Source organism: Columba livia, chromosome 28 (assembly GCF_036013475.1).
Source record: "Columba livia isolate bColLiv1 breed racing homer chromosome 28, bColLiv1.pat.W.v2, whole genome shotgun sequence".
In the NCBI taxonomy this organism is placed as follows: domain Eukaryota; kingdom Metazoa; phylum Chordata; class Aves; order Columbiformes; family Columbidae; genus Columba; species Columba livia.
The window spans coordinates 430,537-447,856 of NC_088629.1; the positions used below are offsets into that span (position 1 = coordinate 430,537).

At 46.1% G+C, this 17,320-nt stretch overlaps 1 protein-coding gene across 3 annotated transcripts; it reads right to left on the minus strand.

Annotated features, from left to right (window-relative positions):
• Positions 1-2,000: 2,000 nt before the first annotated feature.
• LOC106145951 (claw keratin) lies at positions 2,001-11,296 on the minus strand. 3 transcript variants are annotated; one of them, XM_021279933.2, is made up of 2 exons: positions 11,158-11,296; positions 2,001-2,924 (listed from the first exon to the last, which is right to left on the minus strand). In XM_021279933.2, the coding sequence occupies exon 2, from the start codon at positions 2,899-2,901 to the stop codon at positions 2,578-2,580; it is 324 nt and encodes a 107-aa protein (XP_021135608.2). In that variant the 5' UTR covers positions 2,902-2,924; positions 11,158-11,296; the 3' UTR covers positions 2,001-2,577. The 3 variants fall into 3 exon arrangements, with proteins under 3 accessions (XP_021135608.2, XP_064898832.1, XP_064898833.1); XM_065042760.1 differs by lacking the exon at positions 11,158-11,296 and adding an exon at positions 3,279-3,327; XM_065042761.1 differs by lacking the exon at positions 11,158-11,296 and adding an exon at positions 3,283-3,305.
• Positions 11,297-17,320: the final 6,024 nt, after the last annotated feature.

The window sequence follows — 17,320 nt, forward strand, 5'->3', positions numbered from 1 at the left end:
AATGCAGCAGTACTGATGTTTCTTCCCTTCAACTACATCCCACTCACTTCATTGCCTGAGTCACTATCGCTTCCAACAGGGGGTGCAATCACCACCTGATGCCTGGGGAACAGCCCACAGGCTGGAATTGCCTGCCAACCCCAGCCTTCCCAGACATGTCACCTGCCTTGGGGCCACCTGGGCACCACATCACTTCCCTTTTTGCTTTGAAGATGCCACAGTTCAGTTGTGATGCCAGCTCTGTGCACAGCACTACGGGAGGCCTGATGCACATCACCACGGGAGGCCTGATGCACATCACCGCTGCCGCTCAGCAAAGCAACCTCAGCCCTCCCTTGCTCTCCTCCCGGTCCATGGACCCAGGGCACAGTCAGGATGATCTGCTCTGCCGCAGGTCAGCTTTATGCAAACACTGGAGACCAACCACCACACAGCAAGGGAAAGCTATTCTTTGCCCCAGGTGCACCTACCACAGGGCTGTCAGCCTTTCATTACCAAAGAATCGTTTCTGAATCATTTTATTACCTATTCATTCAATAACATCAGGGTGATTCAGTAAATCCTAGACCATTGCAGAACCGGGATCCAGACCGTTCTCTGGACCCCTAAATATCAGTCAATAACATGGATGCTTGTTCCCCATGCATCCATCCTAACATCTCAGAAAGCTTCAAGTTTCCCATATGCCTGTCCAGTGGTATATGAAGAGCATTTTTCCTGTTTTATAGGGGTTTATGCCCTATGGCTTACAAAAAGTTGGGTGATTAGAGGAACTTTGTGCCTGCCTATGAGATATTATAATAATAGATGACAGATGGCTAATTTAACTAACAGAAAATTTACTCCTATAATTTCATTTAAACTTCTGTATGCCAGTGTGAAGCAGGATGTATTTACTGCATGCATGTTGGAAACTACCAATTCAGATACAGCTGGCGAACAACCCACATGAGGCACGCTGCAGGACGTGCCTCCAGCACGAAGATTCGCTGCAAGAGGGAGAATCGTTTTTGAAGAGCAACCTTACCCCAATTGAGAAATTGGGCCCCTGACTATTGCATGAGCTGGACTAGAACATTATTCAAAATATTTCTTTAGAAGCGCACTATGACAACAGGACTCTTTGAAGAAAAGGGAAAGTGGAAGTGGACCTGTGAGATTTTTCCACCTTATTTTCTCCCCAGCTGTCCTGCTGAGAAGGGAAGTGACAGAGCAGCTTGATGGGCACCTGGCATCCAGCCAAGGTCAACCCACCATGTGAGCCTAAGTCATTAATAAAGTTTCTACAATCTCAAAATATGGGTATCTCTTTAGTAAGATACAGAATCCCAGAATGTGAGGGGTTGAAGGGCCCTGGAAAGCTCACCCAGTGCAATCCCCCCCCGGAGCAGGAACACCCAGATGAGGTTACACAGGAAGGTGTCCAGGCGGGTTGGAATGTCTGCACAGAAGGAGACTCCACAACCCCCCTGGGCAGCCTGGGCCAGGCTCTGCCACCCTCACCCCCAACAAGTTGCTTCTTCCGGCAGAACCTCCTGTGTTCCAGTTTGAACTCCTTACCCCTTGTTCTATCGTTGGTTGTCACCCAGAAGAGCCTGGCTCCATCCTCCTGACACTCCCCCTTTCCATCTTGATCCCCAGGAATGAGTCACCCCTCAGTCTCCTCCAGCTCCAGAGCCCCAGCTCCCTCAGCCTTTCCTCATAAGGATGCTTCCCCTTGGTGAAGCCACATTGACTGCCCCTAATGACCCTCTTATAAGATATTGAGGACCGCTGTTGAGGAAATTGCTCTTCAAAGCTGAGCAAGACCAGGAACAATGAAAGCAAATGTGTGGGCAGTGGTTCCATCAAGGGACAGTTACCGCATAGAGGTTGCTGTGGAAAGGAGATGAACAGGCAACCCGCTGCCAGATATCTCACAAACAGCCTTGTCCTGAAGCAGGAGAAAGGCACCCAAATTAGGCAGTGATGGGGAACACACACAGACACCCACACATGTGTAGAGGCCAATAACATGTTGCAAGGTCATGTTTAATGAGAAAGCAGCAGATCGTACAGAGGCAGAAGAATATAGTGCAGATTACAAATAACCCACAACCTGTGATTTGATGCAAGGTGATACACATAATACCTGATGTCGCTTCCCTATTGCAGTTCTGTGATAGCAAGACATGCACAGCACAGAGACAGCGTAGACTGGTTGGCTCCATGAGCCTTTTTTATACATTTTCAACCACAGAGAGAGCTTAGAAGGGGATCTAAAATGGATGTCGTACCAGATCCCTTGACATTGCCATGATGATACCTACAAAGACCCAAGGAATTAGCAATATAATCCATAGCACTAAGAGCCAAACACTTAGATAGAAAGGCACTAGAAAAAAAAAAAGTCAGGAAAAGTAACAAGAGAAGAACGTAAATGGATTTTTTGGATGATCCGAGCATCTACAGGTGCATTTAATGACAGCCTCAAATGCACAGCACTTCTGAATGCTGCATCCTGGAGCTCAGCCACATAGCTGCATCCTTCTTATCATCTCCTGGACATTCCCCTCTCAGTAGCAACTCTCACTACATTTAGCATGGTCCACAGCTTCCAGTTGGGTATCCCAGTCCCCATCTGGCACCACCATAAACACGTGAGGCCCCAGGAGCACGGGCGCCACTAAAGCCTGTTCCAACTTCAGGGGCTCCTGCAGATGTCACGACGCTCTGCTGCGGGAAGGTGCTGAGGATGGGTCCGGGGAAGGTCACAACCACCGGTGGAGGGTAAATCACCACCTTGGAGTCAGGACACTGCCGAACACAGGGCTCGTTGCAGCTGTCAGCAATGGGCTGTGGCACAGCCACCCCACACGGGGAGGCACTGCCGTCAGTGCATGGGCTTAAGGAGTGCACCATTTTTCAAGGATGGTTAATCTGAACTGCAAGAGAATATTATAAAAATAAAGCACAAATTCTTATAAGTTTCATGATCAAACATTATAATAGAAGACTATCAACAGGCTAGGAGGAAAGGTAGACTTTCTGTACCTCCATTCTCAGAAGACACCTATAAATATTGTATTATACTCAGTAGCATCGGACAATGAATTTTCATGAAATAATTTGAGCTCATCTTCCAGATCTGCACTCACTAAAGCCAACAGCTGAAGTCACAAATTTATTAATTTTAATCAAAAAGCATTCATATTGATATTAAAGGATATTGACACACTATCCACCTGACTTAAAACTACAAAGGCTTTGTTAGAAAGAGCAATTCAGACTAAACTTACCTACTTCACAAGAGAAATAAGGCAAGAGAAATGATCATACAAGGTCTGATGCTGAGTGCTTTTATACTCAACCCTAGATTGCCCAAGGCATGAATCACCTGTGTCTAGCATCCTAATCAATTATTACATGTATTTCCTTCAAGACTTAAGTTTGTTAAGGAATGTCAATTGTTTCAATAAATCACTCTTTGTAATTACTAGTTTGTCCTTCTACCCTGTATTACCTGCACCATCTTTCCACCTATGCTATTTCAAAACTTTATTTAGAGGGGATGCTCCACCTTTGCATGTCAGAGAAAGACAAAATGTTTATATGGTGCATATTTTATGTCCTCCATGAACGGACTTGTCCCTGGACAGGTGGTAAACAGCCCTTTGCTTGCAAGAAAATGCACTTTACTCAGCCTTGAAGAGTTGCAAAACCGAGGGGTGACCTGTGTTCCTGGCCCGGGGGTAGTCGGGTTCCGGTTCTGTGATGAAATCAGGCTAATACAAAGTCTGGAAAATGCTCTGGCACAGGGCAGAAATCCTGAATTTTATAGAGCAATATATCCAAAGAAGTCAGTCCAGGTCTTCCAATTAGACACTAAGAAAGCATTTCTTTAAACACGCAAGCTTTGACAATTAAAAAAGAAAAAATAAGGTCATATTTTATAGAAAGTTAAATGCCCTATACTGTGAGGCTACAAATAATTACCTGATTAGGGGAACAGCAAACACACAATAAATAGGGCGTGGATTATATAAGACCTTGTCGGGCAGTTTTTCCAGGGAGTTGTTTCTTCAATAAAAGGTCACCTAAAGCCATTATAGTAATAAGAACACAGATTGCACATACAAAGCAATGAGTGGAAGATGCGTTTTGGAACCCCAACTGCTGATGAGTTACACCCGCCAGCGTGGGGTTATCATCCGTGTTAATCAGCAGCGTAAGGAGGAGGGTTTCCAACAGCCCTAGAGTCAGCAACAGACGCCAAGGATGGTGACAGCTTTTGCTGTGCAAACACGCCTGCCAGGCCATGGAGGGTAGCGACTTATCCATCCTGATTTACATTTAACTTTACAAAGATATTTTGCTACTTCTGTAGGAACAGAAAGGACGTGTCTGGGCTGCTCTATTATGCTGAAGCTCTCCCCCTCTCTCAGCAGCAACACATTCTTGCAAGGAAAAACCTTCCTTTGGTGGAGTTAGACTAACGCTGCAGAACAAAGATCCCACCTTTCAAGGAATGAATCCCAGGTAAAACCTCTTACATAACAGAGTGGCAGCAAAATGGCTTTGAAGGGCAGGACTAGACCCCATTGCATTATAGGCTACTGTGGAAAAGAAACCTCAATCAAGTTTTCCTTAACAATGGGAAATGGCTTCAATGCTTTCCTACTTAAATTGCATGCTGAGATTCACCTTCATAGTGTGATAATGTTTGAGGGTGACATAGGACATCAGTCATTCCTTTGGAAAATTTGCTCTGATTTTCTATAATTAAGGATAAATGCGTGAATTGCAACGTATGTCTTTACATCAGCTTAGATTGGGTAGCAATTTAGCCCTGAAGTAACTCAAACTCAGAACCTGAATTAACTCAAAACCTCCAAACCAATGTCAGAGGAGTCCACACCGCTGGGATTTGTTTCCTTCTCTGCTGCAGTCCGCCTGAGGTTGATGTCACTGCAAGGTCCATTTATCCAAACATAAATAACAACGCTGACAGTGGGCATGACGGTGCTTTCTGAAAGCATTTTCAAAGCACATCGTAAAAGCTCATTAATGTTCTACACAACTGGTGTTGTCATATGGATTATTTTAACAAGCGTATTACAACTGCCTACTCAAGCACCACCAAAGATGACAAGGAAATAAAAGCAATGAGTCAGCTGGTAAACCGTAGCCAAAACCTACTAGCTAAAGGATATATCCATGAGGAAGAAACACAGCAAAACAGTGCAAGTGTCAGCTTAATTTACCCGTTTAAAGAGGCTTAAGAGTGCCAAGCTTTGGGTACATCTTTCCCATCCTCACCTTGCAAAGCTGAATTCCTCAGTGCCCCCACTGCCCACCTGCATTTAAATGAACAAAGAAAGTAGAGAAAGGATGATCACTGACCACTCCCCCTGCTGCTTCCTGCTTGTCAGTCTGCTCAAAGCAGCTTTGAGAGGAGAGGGATAGAATTCTTTATGTAAATAATGAGGTCAATGGAACAAAAGGCAGCTTTTACTTCTCCCATAAAGATGTAAATGGGAAAGAACCCACAGGGTGTGAGGTGCATTTCATGATATTGGGGGATAACAATATACCAACCATCACAAGTAAGCAAAATAATTACAGCCAATGAAAACGTTACATATGAACAAATTCCATCCTGTAGCTAATTAAGATTTGAAACACAGTGGCTCATGTTTTCACACAGTCTAAGAGACCTTATAAAAACACACATTTCCAGCCTTTCCATCCAGTTCTTACTCTCTGCTGTGAGCTCGGTAAGCAATTTGCCTATTTCTATTTCTAACTAGCATAAATGTATTTTTGTTGGTACTTTGAACTTGAATCTAGATCCTGCAGAAATACTCTGACACTGCAAATTAAGGGGTTTGTTGCTTTTAAAAGATTGAGTATTTTTTTTTAAAGCTTTTGAAGTTGTGCCTGAGATTTACAGAACCTCACCCAATTTGGGATGTGATGTGTCCATGTAATCTGGCCATTTAGTTACCTGTGTCTTTAATTTGCTTTGAAAAAAAACTGAATTCTAGGTTTCTGCTGTATTAGACACCACTTACTTTCATAGTCCAAGTAACTATTTCTGTTAGCAGCTGATCTTCACCAAACTGAACAGAGACTGATGTAGATTACTTCTATGATGCTAGAGGCTAATTTTTATCTGTAAAAGACTTATACACACTTTTTGGGAGGTTCTTCTTTACAAGATGATATACTACCTACCTACTTTCAAAACATAGCAAGAAAATCCTAACAGGGTCCTGCCTGGCATTTCTCCTGTGTCTGCAGTTAAGTGTCAGCCAACATCTTTGTGAACAAATCATGCTGACCTACAGTAGCTGTATCTGACCCTTGAGAGCTTGTTCTTACAACAGTCCTGTACAGCCGCAAAAGCAGCTGCCACCAACTTGTAAACTACAGACACCCAAGTGCCTTTTAGTAATGCTGAGCAAAGCTGATTGGCAGTCAGATTTCAAAATTTAATTAAGAAATGCAAGGTCTCAGCATTTTTCCACGCTCAATCACATCTTTGGAATGGACACCTTGTGTCTCTCAGGTACAGCAGGGACAGCTCTGAAGCCCCACAGCCTCTCCCCAGCAGCTGGGGCAGACCCTGCACCCCCGCTCCAGGGGTCTCCGTGCCAGGAGCAGTTCAGCCCTGGCAGCACGGGGTGCCCCATGGGCTCATTCAGGCAGCTGAGGAGCAGCTGTGAGCAGACACCTCCTGGGATTCCTGCAGCCCTCTGGTCCCCAGCTCCTGCTGGAGCAAACTCGGGAGAGAAAGAGCAAGAGACAGCAGAACCAGTAGAGCAGCTACACAGCTGCATCGAGCTATGTTTGACTTTCTACTCATATGTGACACTGGCAGCTTGAGCCAGGCTTTGAAAAGATGCTCTGTCCTTAATGAACATAAGGCTTTTTAAAATACAGCTCTGCCACATCACCACACCAATTACAAAGATAACAATCCTCTGTTCTGCAATTTAAATTAGCATATAGGCAGCCAATACTTTCTTTTGCTTTACCTGGTGCCAGCAGAAAGCAATTCTGTTTTCAACTGAAGTGTGTGGAAAGCAAATAAATGATAGCCCTTGTTACAAAAGATGAGAACCTCAACTCTAATCCCCGACAGGCCACTGCCTCACTAGTTGAAACGCACAGGTCGTTTTGCAGCCATGCCCGGAACACCCCTTCTCCTCAGGATAACAGCTGCCTGTTCCATACAACATCTGAAGCTTTGATAGAGATGGTAAATGCAGCTTCTGCTACAGAGATGATGGCTGAAAGTCAGAGCAGCAAACTCAAGCAGCAGAAAGGCCACTTGTCAGATACAAGCAATGATCTGCAGGGAATTGATTTACCTGTCTCCCCTACTTTGCTTTTTAGGTCCCTCTCCACCCCAGGACAATGGCTTGTTATGGGTACCAATACAAGCAGCATTGCTATATTCCATGTGGAGTGAAGTGCACCACACCAGTCCTCACGTCACACCAAAACCCCGGTGCAGTGAAGCACGTGTCATGTACACCCTGTGCTTCCAAAGGTGTCGAGCTGTGCACTGTGAGGAAGACCACGCAGGGCAGCCCCAAGTGCTCCACACCGTGTTCATCACAGCGTGTTCAGACACATATTGTGGAAGACCACTCTTCCTCCTGTAGCCACAGGTCTCCTGCTCCATGCACCATGGCATTCCCCCAGCCACATGTGCAGGGCAGGGGACATCTCTGCGTGCCACACTTTGGGCAGCCAGGCATTACAGGATGTCCTCAGGCACGTGTGCCGTCTCACGTGTACCGACACAGCTCATGTCCTTATTCATACCAGTGGTCCAATAGCTACCACTACCACTGCGGCCAACAGTGAGCTCCAGGGAGGTGCCCACAGAACAACCAGGTGATGAAGAGCAAGGTGCACATCCATAGCTGAGTTCACAGTACAGCTTTCAGAACTGCAAGTCTTCTCTTGCTGCAATCACTGGGGCTTGTGGACAACCCAACAGCTTTACAAACTAGCCCTTATTTAATCATCTCCGCAATACACTCTGTATTAGGTTTAGAGGTCTCACAGCTTCATACCTACAGCTTCCTATCATCTATAGTGGGCTCATATCTCAACTGCATGAAGACAGCTTTTCCACGATGACCAGTGTGAAGGATATGTGAGTTTTACCATGGGCATAATCACTCACATGCATAACATTGCACTGCCCAAACCGTATCAGGTAGCCCAGACGCAACAAAAACCTGGTTCATCCACACTGATATTGCTAAGAACACACATTTCTTCCTGCTTTCAACTTTGTTCCATAGGAGATGATGTAGAAGAAACTGGTTTGTAATCCTGTGCTTTGTTCTGTGTGTAACCAAGAGAAAAGACAAGCAAACAAAGCAGTGGAAAATGAGACTTGACTTTTAAGTCAAGAGGGTCTGCTGTGTGAAGCAACTCACTGTGGAAGCATGTACTACTTGGTACCTCTGATGTACCAAACGTAAGCCAGAGGGCACTTGCTTTATAGTCTGATTAGTTTATTCTCTATGGTATACAACCAATCTCATGTAATAAATCCTCTACTGCATCGAACTACCTGCTTTCTGTTTAGTTTCTTCCTCCATCCCTATTCGCACTTGACTCAGTAATGAAAATCTCCGGCTGTACAGAAAGACAAGCTCTGCTTCCGCCTGTGCTGGTAATGAACACCCAGCTCCCCACAGTGGCTCTCGAAACAACGTATAGAAAAGCTGAGACAGCTGGGAGATGACTAACACAGCGAAACCATAAACCACCAGCAAACACTGGAGCTGTTGGGCAGTGCCCTAACCCCCAGACCACACTGCTGCATGCAGTAGGGCATTCAGCTATTCATGAGTTAAGGTGTTATGACCCCAACCACCAATAAATCCCAATTAAATTTACTCGAAAACATTCCTTGCTCATTTGTAAATTGTACCCCAGCAATTCCCTGTGCTCCAGTGTGTGGCCAGCGGGTCCGGGGAGCACGCGGGAGCCGCAGCAAAGCAAACCCGCGCAGGCACACGCTCCGCGGCACGGCAGCCGAGCGCTGAGCACAAAGCTCTGGGGCTATGACGGACTCACAGTACCGCAGACAGACAGACAGCAGAATGCATTGGTATCAGAAGAAGGTGTAGCAGAAACATTTTTAGATTTGCAGTGATTCTTTTTTTTCCACCAGTTGTGACACAAGCTGGAATTGAAACTCCTAAGTGGCATGTCACTTGCTAATTTAGGCATGCTACAGGACTCCAAAATGCAGTTACATTTGCACAGCGAGGAAGCATTTTTTAAAAGAACAAAAGGTTTGAAGCTAAAAAATTAAGCAGGTAGATTGTCTTGGAGCCAAAAAAAGAGAACAAAACAATTAGAGACAACCTCTCCTAAGTGGTGCAACTTCCCTGGAGTCAGCAGAGGGAGGAGGACTCACGCCTGCTCCAGATCTGCCTAATGGAGAGGAGTAATAAAGTTTTTCTCCACCAAGTAGCCAAGGGGCATGTCTCTAATGTGGTCGCATTCAAAGGAGGGCAAAGCTGTTTGGTGATACCCAAACCGGGAGCGCTCTCCCATTCCCTCTCCTGGCTGCTATACCATGGCCTGCAAATGCAGCACGTCAGCAGAGCAATGTTGCAGCAGCAACACGGACAAAGGAGCCTTTCTGTTCCCCTCTCCATGGTTTTTTATCCATATCTTTTTCTACACACAGGTTTAAGCGGTCCTAGACAGTCAGTTTTTCTCTCTCCTGGTCAGCTTTGGCTTACCACATACCTACAGTTCAAAACCTAGCAGGAAAAGCAAGATAAAAGCTGCAAAGAGGAGGACGGAAGTGTTATTTACTAAATAGTGGCACCATCTCTACCAGGTAAAAGCTGAAGCCAACTAGGAGCATTGCAGACGTAGGAACTTGCTCTTTAGTCTCTTATTTCTGGTGCAAATCAAAAGCATAGTAGTTTCCCCATATAATAAAAAGCACTCTGCCTCCAACATCAGAAGTGAAGCATCCAGAGCCACCTCTAGCACACAAGAACCAAGAACTCACAAGAGAGCAAACCTGCAGGCTCCTCTTCCAGCCCTGATGTGAGGAGAAGCACATTCCATGCAGGACCAAACCATTCATTGCATCAGAAGGGATCACAGGAGACCTCCCCAAGACGGCGGCTCCCTGCACGCCCCCCAGGAGCAGCGTTCCTTGACCCAGACCAGCACCAGGTGAGCCACTGCAGCTCATCCCTCATCATTGCCAGCACCTGACCCAAATCAGCCAGCACCTGCAGCTCAAAGCCTTTCATTTAGTACTGTTCCAGATATGGCATTAAGGGTTTACTATTACTTTTCAAACATTTTATCTTATACTTGGTGCCCACTTTGTGTCAGCTAACCCTACAAAGCACTGTAGCTGCTTTTACTTCAGTGCATTATCCAGCTGTTCACTATTTTTAAAGGCCAGCTTGCTACAGACAGTAAAGTACACTGGAGTATGTCCCTGCCGAGCTCACAGCTGTCACCTGGTGGATGTGGATCTGTACTTCAGTCCCTTGCACTGGAAACAAGGCTCAGGATTTCCAGAGAGCACCCCAGCTACCCTAACACCCAGCCCAACTGTTGCAGCTCAGCTGTGCCCTCCTCTGGGTGCCACCAGCTTACACAGACACTGTTTTTACATGACCTCCAGCAGCAATAAAACCATCAGCTGTTCCCTTGCAACTGGCCACGCTGCTTTTCTGAAGCACAGAGAGCAGCTCCTCCTCTCCTCAAAATGGGCACACATAGTGCTGACAGCCTAGCACAGAGCAGCTGCCCGGCACTCAAAACGCTGGGCATTGGTGACAAGGAAGAGCAAGCAAAAGAGTAAGATGTTGTTCTTCAAGATGTTAGGGAAGTGTTTTGATACAATAAGGGATCAAAAAGAAGGTAGAAGCCTCTCAGGCTTTCCTCCTGTACTCTGTAACACAAGTATCAGACAGGACACTACAAGCCAAGCTTTAACTCCTTGAACTCCTGAAACATCTGGTAGACACAAACAAGAGCTAGACCACCCCAAGATTACTCCAGTTAGACATAAAAGCAGTGAAGCACAGTCCTCCATAATATCACACAGGGTAAAACCATCTGAAGCCATTTCTCACTCCAGCTCTTGATATAGGAACTACATACCTGTGGTGTAGGAACTTTTGAAGTCTGTGAGACAGGAAAGGTCCTTCCTTTTTTGAGATATAAGTGATAAAAAGTCTTCTTCAGAGCCAAAAGAATGAGCTAGATGGTCCTAGAGCACCATCCCGTGGCAGTGCAGGCACTGAGCTAGAGGAATGTGCCCCCTCCTGACTCACCTCCCTTATACCTGGTAGAGGTACAGGTGCTTGTCGTAATTAGCTGATGAGCTCAGCTCAAAGCTCAGCTGATCTCCAGCCCAGATACTGCTATGGATACAAACCAGTGAAGAGTGAGACAGGTGGATGACGTGTTTGTGCAAGAGCCATGGAAGGTCTGGTGTTCCCCAGGGACTTCTGTAGGGTTCAGCCCTAGATCTGCATCAGTAAAAGAGGCAACATTTCATCTTCATCTTTGTCAGTTTTCCTTCTCGATTTTGAAAGAAAAATTTGAGGTGTTGCACAAAGTTTTTTTGGCAGAGAATTAAAGAATGAGTGTGGGTGTGGGAAGGACAAGCAGCACAGGAATGGTGTGTCTTGCTGTTGAAATTTCAAGTTGCTGCGCTGATGACGAACTTCGGGCTGTGAAGTCAGTGATAAAGTGATGCAACACTCACCAGCAGTGGAGATGTAGAAAAGCTGGTATATGATGGTAAGAACTCCTATCTGGTGGTACTGGCTTGCCCATGACTGACTGAAGCGTTGGAGAAACAGGTTGGCTTTAAAGGGAAAGAAGTGGTAAACCTGTTAAATGTTAATATCAGATTACTGTGAATAACAAAGGCCAAATGCTACATCTCTCTCAGCTGTGGAGCTCACAGAGCTTGCAAGATCCTTGAACCAAATGCACCAACTCCTTTCCGTTCCTGAGGGACTTGCTATTTGACTTGAATTCTGAGAACGGTAACATCAGTTGATGTATGTGCCTTTTTTATTGTTGCCCTGCTCGTGTCCTTTGGGGATGTCAGCAGTGGCTGGAGGCTTTCAAAGGAGAAAATCCTGTTTTATTTTTGCACTTGGTGGTGTCTCTCTGTGAAGAACCTTTTCACTACAAGAAGGAGTAAGATTTAATGTGGTCTGAAGAGACTGCATTTCTTCCTCTCCACCCCAAGTCCCTTTGCTTTCTCTGGGTGGTGCTGATGAGGCTGAGTGGGGAGGGCTGACCTGCACCGGCATACAGCTGTACGGTCTTTGTAACTCCAGGAGCGAAATCTGGAGGGGTTCTTCCCATGAAATATGAGTCATAAGGAGATCTTCTTCAGGTGTCCCTACACTGTGCAGAGCATCATTTTCCTGATATGTTCTACTCTGTCCTATAAAACTGGTCATGTTTTTACTGTTCTCTACTGACATCCTCATGTAAGTAACTAAGAATCAGCTGTGGGTGAAATGGACACCCTCCGTATTCCTCAAAGATTGTCATGCCCTGGCGCCGTGGAGCCATCACGTCCCTGCTCTGAAGTTGCCAACTTAAAGTCACTGCTGGCTCTGGCATACTCTGTGACCTAATGCAGGAATATGTACGGTCAGTAAATGCGCAAATGGTACCGTGAGCTGGGGTCATTGCAAGGGGGCCCCTGTGTTGGTGGCATTCCTGACTGCCAGACCAGCTAATCTTGATTTAGTCTAAAAGCTCTCTTGTGAAGCCTGTGGGGAGTTCCCAGGCAAATAAATTAACTGTCGGATATGACCACTGATGATAATGAATGGAGCAATTAAGACTTTCCATTTGATGACTGTAATTTTAATGGGCTGGTGCAAACTAGCTGAATAATATGGAAAGGAAGCTGCATCAGTGTCATAGGTAGAAACTGGCAGATGACCCACTAAAAAGCTGGGTGGATCATAAAAATAGGAAGCTATGCAGTTAGACTTGCCAGGGGATAAGCAGCTCCAACTGTATTCCCAAGGAGTTTGTCCTGCACACAGCCATTGTCACCATGGGTCCATGTTGGACATAAAGATGAAGTTGGCCATGACACATTCTGAGTGCTGCTGGTGCCTAGGTGAAAAATGACATGTTCTTCAAGCAGGCTCTCCTGGCATCTCAGAAACGCTTCTATTCCCTGTTGGAGTGGAGAGAATGACAGCAATGTCTGCTGCTGAACAGCTCCTGCTGCGGAATGAGGTGCCAAGGCAGCGACCACCACCAGTCTCCTCTGCAATCACAGTATCACAGTATGTTTGGGATTGGAAGGGACCTCAAAAGATCATCTAGTCCAATCCCCCTGCTGGAGCAGGAACACCTACGTGAGGTCGCACAGGAACATGTCCAGGCGGGTTTTGAATGTCTCCAGGGAAGGAGACTCCACAACCTCCCTGGGCAGCCTGTTCCAGTGCTCTGTCACCCTTACTGTAAAGAAGTTTCTTCTCAAATTTAAGCAATGAGACCTCATGGGGTGCTGTGCACAGGCTCTACAAAACCTGCATGTGGGCATAACAGGTCTGGGGCAAAGTCGGATACAATAGCTTACTCCAACATTTAGTGCTGCAGGTAGTGAAACAAGATAAAAACACATGGGTTTCTCTCTCCCTTTGTAGTGGATACTGTTCTCTTTTAGAAGATCTTGAAATGCTGAGTTGAGTGTATGATCGGCCTGCTTGGGCTTGCTGACAGCAGAATTATCCTTCAAGAAGAAAGCCTCTTGTGTAAATAAGAAGTGAACAAATGAAGGGCCTGGCTCTTCTCACACTGTTACAACCCAGGAACAGCTTTATTAAAGCCAAAAACTTTAAAATCTTTCTCACACCCATTGTGGGTTGAACAGGGGAGAGATGCCTCCCATGGACGTCCTGTCACATGTCACATTTGTGACACATTTGTGTTGAAATTAGGAAAAAGACTCACAGAAAGAGCCCTTGGTGTGATCATAGTTGGTTAAGTATTGTAATAAGGGCAAAAGGGCCATTTCTGGGGAAGAGCTGGCACTGAGAAGAGGCAAAGATTGAAAGCTTTGATCTCCAAAATAGAAGCAGAGCCCGAGGGATGGAGGCAAAAACACCTCCAGATTAACATAATCTTTCCCTTCCACCTCCTGTGCCCATGGGACACCAAGGACGAGGTGGGTAGAGAGGTGCTGGTGCCTTATCTGAAGAGATCAGGAGTGAGGAAAGAGGTGTGAAAAGGAACTGATTTTGTGGGAAAGGGAAAAGCGACTTCTGCTCAGCAGATGTGGATCTGTATCCTATGGATGAGAGTGCTGACTGCACCAGAGGAGCGCCCAGCACCTCAGGCAACACACAGCACCAATCCTGGCCACGGCTGGCGACTGTCAACCATCACGACACGTTGTCACCTGCTATCTGGGTGTCTGTCGTACCCAGTAGCAAGACTTGCATCACCAAACCATCTATCAGAAAGGGCGGGCTGCCTGTCAGGGGACAGCGGGCAGGTCCTGCTTTGGCAGCGGTGAGCTGATGAAGAGATAAAGCTGTTTTGGATACTCTTCATGAGCCACTGCCCTTCTCTAGGACCACTGAGCCCAGTCCCTGAAGGCTCAGAGCAGGTGGAAGCACAGGCAACACATCATGTTCCTGTAGCCCTGAGAGCTGCCCAGGGTGTGCAATGCTCTGTGGCCACCTCACCGGCACCCGGTTGCCTCAATGTACGTCATATGGGGATGCCGAATATCACAAGTTTTGTCCATTAGGTCATTTTATTAAAAGTTTTGCCATATTAACCTGCTGAGGGAGAAACTGAAGTGTTAAGGAAACAGAAGATGATCCTCTATCCCACCAGCCACATTACCTTTACCTCACCATCCTTACACACCAGCCTGCAACGTGCAAAAAGCACAGCTGGTATAGAGAATTAAACAGAAAACAAACTGAGGGCTTCGGAAACTGACCAGACCCCCAGTGTCCTTTAGTCACACCAACATCCGGCTCACCTGCTACCTGCCACCCAGCAGAAGCGTGACCCTCTCCTACAATCGGGACGGGTGTCAGGATCACACCTCTTTCATAACCTGTGCAGAGGTTATAATCAGGATGTCCTGAGCAAGCGTATCATGAGAACACGTACACCTCTGTGGCAATTTTACTCCACCCTACTGATCCAGCTTTGGTAGCTACTAAGTGAGCTTCATAGTGAACCAAGATATTCAGTGCACACAGTATTTGGGGGGGTTTCTGCACTAAACTGATTAAATATCTCCAGCTCCCAAATACTGGGTATCTCTGCCTCTGCAATGCGATTTTCCTCCATTAAGACGGGCTTTATCTGGTGATGAGACATTAGGCTGAGGTCTAGAAGCTCTGGGTTAAGTCCCAGACTTACCTAAATCACTCTCCCCTGTGCATAAAATGGGGAGATAATTCTGCTTTGTCTGATTGTCTTTGTCACCACAACTCCCATTTATAGGCCTGGGAAAAAGGACTTTCAGCATCAGGAAGGAGCAGTTGATTAGAAGAAAGCACTTATATAACTAACAGATTAAAGACTTCAGATAGCTTGCCCAGGAACAAGACCAGATGAAGCTAATTTCAGTTAATATGAGCATTTAACTTTGCTGTTGAAACAGCTGAATGTGCTGCCAAATTCTGATTTTCTTGATGTCTCTTAGCAGTTTGCAAATACTACTCTTGTACTGCTTACAATGAGTCCTTTAATGAAGCAGCAGCATGTGCCAGCACCTCCATGCTGCTCTGGCCTTTCCAGCCAAGTTAACAAGCCTCATTTAGACCAACCAAAGCAAGCTTTGTTATGCCCTGCTCCCCAGCACACATACCTAAAATCCCAGGACTCATATTTTATGTGCCAGAACATGCTAAACTTCTTACTACTGCATCCTGCCTGCCCTTGATCTTAATAGCAGAGATAAACAAGCTGTTCTAGATATGCTAAGTATGCGCTACAACCACAGCCCTTAATTTGATTTTCAGACAAACAGTGAAACCCTTGACATCTTCCCTGCCCTACTTACCTCCCTGGCCCAGGCACAGAGGAGAGAGGCTTGGGCATTACCCATGGTTGTGTCTCCATCACGTTAGCAGTTGTATGGTCTCAGGTGGGTGCTTCTAGGTGTAAATATCACAGTCAAAATGCTGCAACAAAACCTAGTGAAAGACCGGGTGGGAAGGGGAGGTGATTTTTGTTTTATTTCACTTTATTTGGCTCTACCTACTTGGATACTCATTGACATACTCACGAGAAGCTGGATGTGCCATGGTTGCCTCAATCAGCTATATCTGAGGCAAAGATCCTGCCAGCACCAGCACTTAACAGCTCGCCCGGAGCTGGAGGGTTTTATCGGAGGAACTTGCTGCTACTGTTTGCAATCATTCCAGTTTGGCAGAAGAAAGACAGGAAAAGTATGAGCAAGCTGCATAGCAGCTTTGCAGCATGAATTCCCCTGCGGCCCTTGGAGTTAAGGGATAAGGTGCTACAAAAGAAGAATGGCAAAACAACTGTGTGTAACACGCAGTAAGTGACAGTCTCTCACAAAGAAGGGCTTTCCCTATTCTTATATTCTCCCGAGCAGTTTAAAGACAGCCTTTTGTATACGTATCTGCCCACTGAATATAAAACCAGTATTGTTCTGGTTGTTTTTTCAAAACTGCTCCTTTTCTGTCATGTTCACTTTCCCTATGACAACACAGTCAATGTCTGGAGCATCTGAGCATCTCTCTCTGCTATTATGTATATAATCTACCACTGAACTAGCAATGAAATAGCTCTTGGACTTCCTTTAAAGCTAAAATTGTGTAAGCTGACCAAGTCCTCTGGCTATGACAGGCACAGTCAAAGCAGAAACACTGGGAAGTGCCAATGAAGTTATGACAGTCCACCACCCTGAGGGCAAAGACAGCTCCTCCAGTGCCTGCAGGGCTGTGGATGACTCCCATGATGGGATGCGGTGTGGTGGCCATGCTCTTGTAGTGCCACGAGGTCACTGCTATAACTGTCAAGGAGTCCACTGTCCCCTCTTCTCTTGTGCCAAGGTCTCTGCAGGCCAGCATAGTAAAAAACAAAAGTCACATTGCTAACCCTGGCTGCCCTTACACAACTGCAGCTCTACATGGAGATCACTCCTCCTTTGGCTGTTTGGGTTTCTTTCTTCCATTACTCTGTAGGCCAAATCCTCCAAGGCTGTAGATCACCTGGAACCTCCCAGGTTTGCATCACTTCAGCCTCTCGCTCTGTAGGCATGTGTTCTCTTTTCAGAGCT